This window comes from Galeopterus variegatus, unplaced genomic scaffold, assembly GCF_000696425.1.
Source record: "Galeopterus variegatus unplaced genomic scaffold, G_variegatus-3.0.2 Scaffold3159, whole genome shotgun sequence".
Lineage (NCBI taxonomy): Eukaryota > Metazoa > Chordata > Mammalia > Dermoptera > Cynocephalidae > Galeopterus > Galeopterus variegatus.
Genome location: NW_007729270.1, coordinates 8,681 through 20,093, shown reverse-complemented (window position 1 = coordinate 20,093; position 11,413 = coordinate 8,681). Strand labels below are relative to the sequence as shown.

At 43.5% G+C, this 11,413-nt stretch overlaps 1 protein-coding gene across 1 annotated transcript; it reads right to left on the bottom strand.

The window, feature by feature from the left end:
- Positions 1 to 264: 264 nt before the first annotated feature.
- On the bottom strand, positions 265 to 10,175 carry LOC103599953 (cardiomyopathy-associated protein 5-like; the record flags this gene model as incomplete). Its single annotated transcript, XM_008584156.1, has 4 exons — positions 265 to 1,116; positions 5,637 to 5,810; positions 8,484 to 8,583; positions 10,042 to 10,175. Coding segments are annotated over 4 exons (655 nt in total), but the record flags the coding sequence as incomplete, so codon positions are not given.
- Positions 10,176 to 11,413: the final 1,238 nt, after the last annotated feature.

Sequence of the window (11,413 nt, the reverse complement as noted above, 5' to 3'; positions counted from 1 at the left end):
GGAAGATTTCGAGAGATTTCAGTATAATATCTAAAAATGACCAATCACTTCATTTTAGTAAAAAGAGATTCCCAGCTTCTGGTAGTTGACTATAACTATGGGCCGAGAGTGTTTATATTTTAAAATATATATGTGTAAACCTCTCACATGAAAACCAACAGTAGCGCAACCCACGGAGGTGTGACGGGTACTTACTCTGCACTTTGTCCGGGTCCAGAGATGCCAGACTGGTAAGTTACATGCAATAAATTCACATAACGTGTATTGCTTTATAGACTCTAACCATTTATTTAACAAAATGCGAATTTCTGATATCTAGTACTTTTCTACATTTAAAATTGCAGGAAAAGAGACTCATATTCTCCACTATACATTATTACAAAAGAGTTCATTATAAATTTAGATCAGTTCAAACACTCTAATGATTAAGATTCATCATCCTTTAGTGAAGTGAGGTGACATTTTCTCGTGAAAATGTTCATGTTTCTTTGTCAGAGGAGATATGTTACTAGCACAACCTTCTCTTCACCCCGACCTGCCCATCAAGAGATGTTTTTTACCAGCAAAACAGGTGGAAGTCCATTTCTCTATTTTGGTTCCCAAGACAAGTTTAAGTTCTTTTAATTTAGGAAAGAACTCAGACACATATAAACCAAAGGGTGGATTTTTTTTCGTCCTCTACTCACACATTGCTCTATAAAGTTGAGCTTTTCTTATTGGTTTTGCTCATGTGATGATTGCTGTGCATGTGGCTATTGTTAGTGTGGATGTGAGGGGGGGCTTGTTGAATAATGTATAGCACCCAAAGGGAAGAACAACAGACCCCCCAAATTTGAATTAGTGTTCTTGCAAACTCCAAAAGCCAAGGATCACTTTTGCCTTACAGAATCCGGGGGCTCTATCCCCATGTGCAAAGTACATTTTCCAGGTTTCTCCAGGGCAAACGCAGGGTGAACCCCCTCATGAAACCTGTGCCTAATGATGAAGAGCAACTGTCCACTTTCAGCATTTATGAACAGGAGTCTCTGGTTGTTGTAGTCCAGCAGGATGCCCACTCTGGCTGGACGCTCAGTCACGTGAACATCACTCACAATGCCACTGTAGAAGAACGCATATCTGAAATGAAACAGATTGGGAAATAAAAAATTTTGGAAATCTTAAAGAACTTGATAAGGAGAATCACTTGGAAATAACGAATTTTTCAGTCATTAACTTCGATTCACAATACTGAGTTGCAATAACGTTGATCCAAATACTTGAGCCAGATCCCTCCTAAATGCTCAAATGCAAAGCTCATTCCAACAGATGAGCATTTTTAATAATCTTGCCCCTTCTACACTCACAGGCAGTCCCAGAATAGCCAACATAAGCCTCCCTGGTGATTTTTCCCAACGTTCTAATTCTTCCCAGCTGCCCACATGTTTTAACTACCGCATTCATGGTGTGTCATTCTTTTGAATAAAACTCCTTTGAGGCTGCCGTGTATTTTAAAAAGTACTGCAGGCTTACCTTCCATACAATGTATTAATTTTACAGTTTAAAAAATCTATAGGTAACTTATGTAAGGGCCTTTATGAAGTTTAAGAAAGATTTCATTATTTTTGCCAATTTCATCCCTTGTACACACTCCCCCTGCCCCAAACCTGCTTTCCTTTTCATCTCCTCAATGTTCTCCCACAGCCTTGCAGCCAGGGGGTTGCCTTTGATTTCTCTCCTCAATTCGAATAGATTCCACTTAACCAGCATTCATTGGGCATATGTGTGAATCCCCCACTTTACTGGGCACTCTGGGGGAGATGAAGGACTGTAGAGGACTGGCCTTGCTCTCTGGGAACCCATGCAGAGAGGGGCAGGAAGAAACTTAATGACTTGAACACGGACCAAAGCTGAGAATCCATCTCAGAGCACAGACTGTAAAAGTGTTGACGAAACACATTTAGTGAACCTGTTTGAGTTATGAAAGAATAAGCTGAAGGCCAGGCTGGGAGAGAGAAATTGCTGACTGGAAAAGCTAAATTGTTCTGTGCAAAAATGTAACCCAAGTTTGGTGTTTTCTCCTAGCAGTCCGAGAAACTGAGGATGGGGCCCTGAAAGCAGGGGAAGGGAAGAAATGAGAGGTGGAAGAGAAGGAAAGAGATGACAGAAAGATCTGGAGATACGGTAGGTCTGAGTGGTGGGAGTACAGTGACATGGTGGCAGTTTGGGGCCCATGAGTCCAGGGGAGTGGCTGGTCTGGCAGGGAGTGCCAAGGACCTTTAAGAGCTGTGCCATAGCTTATGGCCCAGAAGCTCAAGTGCAAGTATTTAGGGGATCACAGGTCAGCAACCCCATTGCAGACAGAAGCTCTCGTGCAAGGGCAGATGTTCGCAGTGATTGGGAGAAAAGCCAGACTTCTGTGAAGGTGAAGGCCTTCTAAGTGCCCTGCTGAGAGAGGTGACAGAGCGTCATGAAGGAACCTGCAGGGCAGACAGACGTTTCAGGGGGCAACAATGTGGAGCAGCTGCGGGGCTGGGGCTTTCACCGATGGCTTTGGGAGCATCAGTCTGAGATAGGCTCAGACTCAGCCACAAAGAAGGGGCAGGACTTGAATAGGTGGAAGAGAAGGAGAAAGAGACCCACACAGGGACGGCAATGACAAGGGGGCTGAGGAAGCCTACATGTGCTAGAGAACATCGCCATCTGCCTGATGAGTCTGGAGGGGCCATGTGAGTGACTTTTAGGATAAGTGCATAGATTAAGTCAGTCAGAGGCCAGGCTCTAGACCTGCCCTGTCTAATACAGTGGCCACTAGTCCCATGTGGCCACTTAAATTAAAATTAAATAAAATTTACAGGGCCGGCCTGTGGCTCACTTGGCAGAGTGTGGTGCTGACAACACCAAGGCAAGGGTTAAGATCCCAGTGCCGGTCATCTTTAAAAAAAAAAATTTAATTAAATTTAAAATTCAGTTTCTCAGTCCTATTAGCCACGCTTCCAGTGTTTAATAGCCACTTGTGACACCATTTTTCTATTATTGCAGAATGTTCTATTGCATAGTGCTGGTCTAGAGGGTTCTGAATGCACAAACGAGCCATTTCCCTTGCCCTGTTTGGAAGGTCCCTGGTCCCCACAGGCCCAGCACTGGTCAGTCCTTGAGCTAAACCCCATGATAGAGGCCCAGGAGGGAAAGACATTTGTAGAAACTTGGCTTCACCAGTTCTGCAGGACCCAAAATCTGCCCGGCCCTGAACCTGCCTTCGTTTCCTACTGAGCACATGAGTTCCTTCACCAAGCTAACCCGGGCCTGAAGCCAAGCCCATTTGCCCAGGGCCTGACTCCCTGCTCAGCTCTTGCCTGCCCTTCTTTGGGACTGCCGGTCCCTGTTCAAGTAACACCAGCAAAACCCTGGATCTGCCTGTCCAAGGGCCCCCACGCCCTTGAATCTCACCGCTGGCCCAGACTCGGCCCAGACCCCTTTCAACACTGTAGCTGCTCCCCTCAGGGCTCCTCTTGCCCTGGCCTGGTTATGTTCTTTCTGGCTTCCCCTCTTCAACGTGCCCTTCAGGGGGTCCCACCTGAGTTCTGACATAGCTGGAGATGTTTGTAGATTTTTGAGCAGAAAAGGAAGGGGCATGATGAAAACAATGTTTTCAAAATATTTTCCACTTAGACACATGTGCTAGCTGGGAGTGGGTAGAGACTTGAAGCACAGTACAGGCAGGGTGGCTGCTGATGAAATTGGGAAAGGATGTTCAGACGTCTTGATCTACGATGGCAAAGTTAGGAATTCTCAGGATTCTCCTGAGACTATCTCAATATCTCCTTTCCAATTGTGACATCTTAAAGCTCAGATTCTGCATGAGTAGAATCAAGATCAATGTAGGTTGGTGTAAAATCATTAAGGCAGAAAAAGTGGAAAACCTAGGAGGGTCTGCCCCAGCCATTCCCCCAGTGCTCTAAAGGACAGGGGTGCTCTGTGTGAAGCCCTTGAACCTGAAATGAAGGCATTTGAGACCCGACCTCTCTGCGCTGTGACCACACAGGCTTACATACTCTTTTGTCCAGAATCTATGGAACCCACCCTGGGCCTGAAAGTGCCAAAGACCAAAGTTGTAGGTTGAACTTGTCAACAAAATATATGATTCTGTTTTCTAGAGTCTAGAAATTTGTTATTGGAGATTATTCTTTGGTCTAGATTTTTAAGGGTTCAAGTGCCTAACGGCATTTTCATGAAATTAATATCTAGTTTTGGCTCTAAATCTACTGAGTCTGAGTTTGAGTGATTTCAAACTCTGGGCAGGGGCTGGGTCCTTAAGTATTGCACAGTGCTGAATATCAATTAGTCATAATTGCTCTGACTTGATGAAATGTGACTTTAAATAGTGCTTGGAGATGGCATCCTTATGAAACATCTCAGAGAATCAAACTGTCAAGTAGGATGCAGGCAGAAACGTGCAGCCAGAGATATGCAAAATCCCAATCTGTGGGCCTTTCTGGGAACTTGCAAGCACGGAAGGCTTCCTTTTTAAAGCACTTCATTTGAATAATGCTGCACATTTGTATGATACTTTACAATTTCAAAGCTCTTCCCTGTACCTGATTTCATGTGATCTTCACAACTCCAAAAGGTAGTAGGCCAAGCACTATTGTCCCCTGCTGAGACAGATGAAGCATATAAGGCATGCTCAATGGGTTAACCAACTTTTGGTGAGCAGCCAATAGGAGACTAGTTGAGGATGGAGCCAGGACCAAAATCGGATTTCTGGCTCCCTGTCCAATGCTGTCTCTATTAGACCATCCTGTGAGTATGTTCAGATCATAACATGCTTGATTGATCTCTCTGAGACTAACACAGATTAATGGCTTTTTCACATCAACCAACTAAACAATATGAATAACAGACCAAGGGCTTGCAAATTTTTTCTGTAAAGGGACAGACAGTAAATATTTTAGGACTTGAAGGTCATTTGATCTCTGTCAGTGCTGCCATTGTAGTGCAAAAGTAGCCATAGACAACACGTACAAATGAGCATGACTATGTCCCAATAAAACTTTATTTACAAAAACAGGCAGTGGGTTATATTTGACCTATGCACTGTAGTTTGCCAACCCCTGATATAGACAAATGTTGGGGGAGGTATTGGAGGTTCACTTTTTCCTCACTCCTGTCGATTCCTTCTTTCTGGAGGGAGCCCTTTTAACATTACCCTTGTGGCCTCTCTCCACCCTGGGGTGAGTTTAGAGGGAAAAACTGGCCATGCATAGCCCAGTAGCCCCTTCTTCTTCCCTATCTCTTAGTCATGAGCCACCTGAGGAGAGACACATCCTTCTCTGCTTCTCCAGGGTCCAACCCTGCCCTGCAGGGTGGAGAAGCCAGCCTGGCCAGGGCTCCGGGTGGGTGAGTCTGCCTAGTAATAGGGTTCAATATAAGACACCCTCTTGCCCTCAAGTATGATTCATATTCTCTAAAATTAGCTTCCTCCATAATCAGAGCAACAGTACAGTCTTCATATACTTGACTCTTGTTTTTTTTTAATTGGTTCAGAACTTGGGCAAGAGAGTGGGATGCTACTTGTTAGGTCCATCAGAGACCCTGCCTAGACATCCATGGATGACATTTTGATGAAGAGGGGAGGGGCAGGCAGGGCTCTGGCTTACCTCTGTGGCTCAGAGCAATGCATGTACCACGAGGTCTCCCCTTGTCCCAGGGTACCAGCCTGCACAGCTGAGTTGGAGCAGATGCCAAGTCGATAAGCTGGACAGTCTGTGACTGTGGTTTCCCAGTAATGCTGGCCACAGGCAGGCAGCTCCTCACCCAGCACTGATGGGATTCTGCAGGCAAAGTTGATCAGATTAAGCTTAGCTAGCACAGGAATTGCTGGCCTTTATCTCTCGAGCATCAACATTCACAAATGTGCACACAGTTTAGATAGAATTCCATCCTTGCAAACTGCTTCAATTTGACTGAAGACATTCTTTGTTTGTTGTGCCTATAACTTTGATCAGATTGTCACAGAATCCTCCAAACTCTCAACATGCATTTAACATATTTCCACTGTCACATACAACATGCATATATCACACACTGCATCTCTTGAAGGAAGTGGGAACCAGGAAATAACTAGAATAATGGCAAGACAAAAAGAAAAGGCACAATCTCTGCCTTTATGGAGAGGGAGGACATACAAGGGAGGCAGAAGGGGAACATGACTTGCAAAGTTTTCTTCCAAACCTTACAAAAAAAGAATCTTCAAAACCTTCTTTAACAATGAGTTCGAGTGTCTACTGACTTTACTCGACACAGTGACCAAATGAGGTGCAGCTCTTAAATGGCAAGGCAGCTGGTGAGGCCAGAGCAGAGCAGAGTGAGGAATTAACCAGGTGTGACTAGCATGCTTTGTGGAGGCTTGTGGTCCACAGTCTTCATGGCTCTGGCCTCTTTGGATTGTCGTAGGTGCCCCTGAGAAATTGGTTAAAGGTCTTTTTTTTTGTCTCACCTTGGCTATTTTTTACAAAGAGCCACAGTGAAATGAACCAAAGCACTTTCAACTGTTGATGGGTGACCTTGCTTGCATTAATTGCTCAGTTTTGCTTGGAAATGGCTGAGACAGCATGGAAGCATTTTTAATTTAAGCAGCATTAATATTCAGTCAGCATCCTCTCCCTCTTTCTTTAACAGATGAGAAAATGATTAATTCAAGGGAATGTATTTCACTTTCTCATGTCTTTACCCAACAACCTCATTTCAGAGAGGTGGCTACTGGCAAGCCCTTGCTCTCTGGAGCAAAGCCAGGCTACCTGATATTTATGAGCTAATTTTCAGGTTAATAATAAATAAATAAAATCTATAAAATACATTACAATTACCATCAGTTATTACCTATGAACTCTTACCAACCTCCAGTCTATTTCTTATCCTTTCTATTTTTTGAGAAATCCAAAAAATGACAGAAAAACCTAATCTACTTCTTAAATCTTTTAAAAATAAATATTGAATTCGCTCATTTGTATATTTTTAGCACCTACAGTGTTTCCAAGCCCCATGCTAGATTCTGGGGATTCAAAGATGCATAAGACAGGGCTACTGCTTGAGGGTTATTCATGATTGAGTGGCTGACAAATGACTACACAAATTCAGTCCTTTTACACAGATAAGATCAAAGGACGTCAGGGCCCAGAGAACACTTGGCCGTTTCCAGGAGCAGGTAACACTCGAGCTGGGCCTCAGACAGGCAGGGTGCAACCTCAGACAGGCAGGAAAACAGTGCAAGTCACCGTTGCCTGGTTTGTTGTGCTTTGTCATGAGCACTTGCTGGGCACATAAGCAGCCTCAGCAGCAGGTGTTTCACATGTGCTAGTTTTCGAAAGACTTTCACATACTTTCTCCCATTTGGCCATTCTGACCCTCAAAATCTCCACGAGAGGTTGCAGCAAACTGCAGGGCAGTCTCCCCCGCTTCCTCTGCGGCTGTCTCTTCTCTTTGATTCTTCCTTTTGGAGGAGTGTAGGGAAAGTGAAGGTAAATGGTCAGGGCCCCTCAGATGTTCAGAATCTTACTGAGTATTTGATGTAAATATGCACGTGTGCCCAGGTGTTCCTTGGTTATTGTCTAATGTAATTGTGCATGTGCACCCAGGTGTCCTGGGTTATGGACTTAAGTATAAAGGACGAGTGGCTCTGATCCACAGGGCCCCCCCACCCCTAGGATGTTCCTGGGGGTAGGGGGACCATGGTGAGGCCACTACTGCTGCTGCTGGATCTGCTAGAGGCTTCTATAAGCTGCTGCTGCCATTGCTGAAGAAGCTGGGGACTGAGCTCATGTCGTCTGCCAATGGCTCCCGGGACCTTTCCCAATTACCTAACGTGGACCTGCGTGTGAGGGGTCTGGGACCCAGTCGGTACAATGGGTTTGAAGGGTGTGAGCCCTAACCCTGACAGTACAAATGGAAACAGTATAACTAAAATAACGAAATGTTTTGGCTTTAGTTATGAATTGTCTGTAGCAATACAGTTGGCTATGTCGGCAAGAGTCTGTCAATAACCCCAACCAGATAATTCGCATAGCTATTGCTTTAACCCAACAGGGAGCTACTGGTGGGAGGGGGTAAGATTCTGTGGCCAGAATTAGGAACTCAATAAAATGTCCCTCTCCTCTATTCCTTTTCAAGTGGGTTCGTTCAAAATCCGGTTTGCTATTGAAAATAATGTAAGAATTACTGGACACTTTTCTTTTCATTGAACCAGAGATAATACCTTAAAACAGCCAATGTTTTAAACAAAACCATCTGTGCTGTATTTCCAATAAAAATATGGACACTCCAGGGTGCGAACTATCACTGCCACTTTCCCTGTAGTAGTGAGCCACAGCTGAGCTGCGTGTGTGCCATTATATTCCATCCACATCAAGGCATGTTCATTAAACCAGGAGCACGCCCCCGTGAGGCTGCGACACACGTTGAGCCTCCACTGCCGAGGCACCAGCTCACTTGTGCTTTCTTCTACTTACTCCGTCAGCCGTCTCCTCTCAGAGAAGCTGATCACTGTCCCATTTGAGGAAATTTGTAGAGCAGGGTGAGCTGTTTCTCTCAACAAGAGAAATCTGGTTCCTATTGCAGTTAAGAAAATAGGATTATAACATTGCCACAACATCAAGTGCTGTCCCTGGGCCAACCCCACATTTCAGACTTTAGTCTCCATTTCCCTTGACTTCAAAATCCCCCACTCAGTGTTTTCATTTCATTCATGGTAAGGCATTCGTAGATGCCAGTGGCTGGTTACCTACACCTGGTGCAGGTACATCCTCACAGGTGTATCCTGTACTAGAGCTCACTCTCCTATGCAAAGTATGCTCTTTGGACCAAGCAGCAAGTACATTACCTGGTGACTAGTTAGAAATGCACGGTCTGGGGGCCGGCCCTGTGGCTCACTCGGGAGAGTGCGGCGCTGGTAGCGCCAAGGCCGCGGGTTCGGATCCTATGTGGGGATGGCCGGTGTGCTCACTGGCTGGGCGTGGTGCGGACCACACCGTACCGAGGGTTGCGATCCCCTTACCGGTCAGAAAAAAAAGAAAAGAAAAGAAATGCACAGTCCTGGGCCCCACCCCAGACCTACTGAATCAGAATCTGTATTTTAACAAGATCCTCAGGAGATCTGTGTGCACATTAAAATTTGGGGATGCACTGGTGTCACCTAAAGGTGAGGTTCTAACAATGAAGGTGCAGGCACCATACCCGGACTATGGGGAAATATTTCTGGGCAGGCAGCTGTCATGTCTTCTCTTCATAAACGTCAGGCTGGCCCTAACTACATCACAAATAAGTTTTGCTGGTTAAGTTAATTAAATCATTTAATGTGCCCTCCTCAACCTTGTGCCATCTCGGGGTCTAGGATAAAATAATAAAACAGTCACCTTTCCATTCTTCACTTTTACAATAATTGAGAATACTCAAACATTTTTTGTTGGCATCATCTGGGTATTTTCCCCAAAATGTCATTGAACAGTTTTGTCACTTCCTTGAGTGAGCACTCAGTCATTTAGTCATTCATTTAACAAACATTGATTGGTACAAACCATGTGCCTGGCACGAAGAATAAACAGAAGAACAAGAGTGAAAACTTGTCCACAGAGTTCACAGTGTAATGGACTAGGAATATCCCCATCCTGCTACCACCTCACGCCACATAAACACAAACAGAACCACAAATTATAGCACACGTGAGTCAGACAAGAATCATCTAGGGAGATTTCTAAAGACACAAATGTCCAAGCTCATCCCCAGATCAATTAAATCAGGATCTCTGGGAGTGGGGCCAGGGCATCAGTATTTGCTAAGCACCCTGACTGATTGTTAATGGGTAGCCAAGGTTGGGAACTTCTAAAGCAGAAAATAAAAGAAACATCTTTAACTTTGACCTTTGGGTCAAAATATGTATGACAAAATAGGTAGCACTGATGGTAGGTTGGGGGCTTTCTGAAGATGTCCTCTAAGATGTACTCTTTGGGTGGTAGGAGGGAAGGGATGGAAATGCTTGTAAATAGCTCCTTGTGTATGAGGGGAAAGTACCTCTGGTGGAGATGAGGGCAGCCTCGCTCTGTTCACTTGTCCCGAATGCATTGATTGCTCTCACGTAGAAAAAGTAATTATCATTGGGTTGGAGGTTAACTTTCAGCTGGAGTCCTTTAATTCCAGAGAAAGATCTAAATACAAAGGAAAAATAATAATTTTAAATATAATGCCACACACTAAATAACTCATATTTCAATTCTATAGTGAATATATATCTTTTATTAACAGCAAATAACTTATTTTCTTCCTTTTTTACAACCACTGGAATTAACAAGCTAGATTCTGCAAAACAGCCATTGTCGACTAAGATTATTTTATCAAATCACTTCTATTCTTGTCAATTGTGCCCAGTATGTGCCTTCCAGGATGCTGTTTGGAACATAACCAAACACTTTTTTCTAATTCAGAAAGCAGACTAATGTGATTAATGAAACTCCAAGAATATATATATATATATATATATATATATTTTTTAACAATTTTTGTCTGAGAGGGTACTTTTGGATTATGATGATGTTAAACCAACCTATAATAAAAAGGACCCTAATTATCTCATTAACAAATCTGAATTGTGGAAAATTTAGGGTAAGTGATGATTTTATATGTGGTCATCATGCCAAAGCCACCAAGGTTGATAGAAACTGAAGAATTTTTAAAGAAGACCATATCTTTTATTTATTTATTTACTATTTTCTTTTTTTTAAAAGATGACTGGTAAGGGGATCTTAACCCTTGACTTGGTGTTGTCAGCACCACTCTCCCAACTGAGCCACGGGCCAGCCCTAGAAGACCATATCTTTTAAAACAAACAATTCTTGCAAGAAAAGAGAATTCTAACTGCCAAAAAACCCTTCAAAATTGCTATTTCTAAACAGCCCATTTAAATGAAAAGTGCTGGTGGTAGTACCTACTGGGCAGTGGGGTTGGCAAGTACACTGGAACAGCCCAGCCATTTAAATACAGATGGATTTGCTTTTTAGCTACATGAAAACTTCAAAAATTTTGGAATTTGAGATCTGAAGAATGGCACACTTCTATAGATTATGTTTTTTTTTTAATTTCAAGAACAAAAACTTGTCATAATTGCAACAGAATCCACATGACTTAGAATGAGCTTTGCATAGTTTGCAGTAGAATTCAAGTTCACAGAATACCCAGACTGAAGTATGCAGTGATCAAATAGCAAATGGAACAACAGTAGGTTGTTGGTGCTTAGATAAAAAAGGATTTTAGACCAGTAGTAATATGACCGATGTGGCTATGATTAGAAGTCTAGAGCCAAAAATAAGAAATATGATTCAAATGGTCTCACTTTGGGTCCTAAGTTTGGGATTCTCCCTACAAGTGCCACAATGCAAAGGAAAGGGAT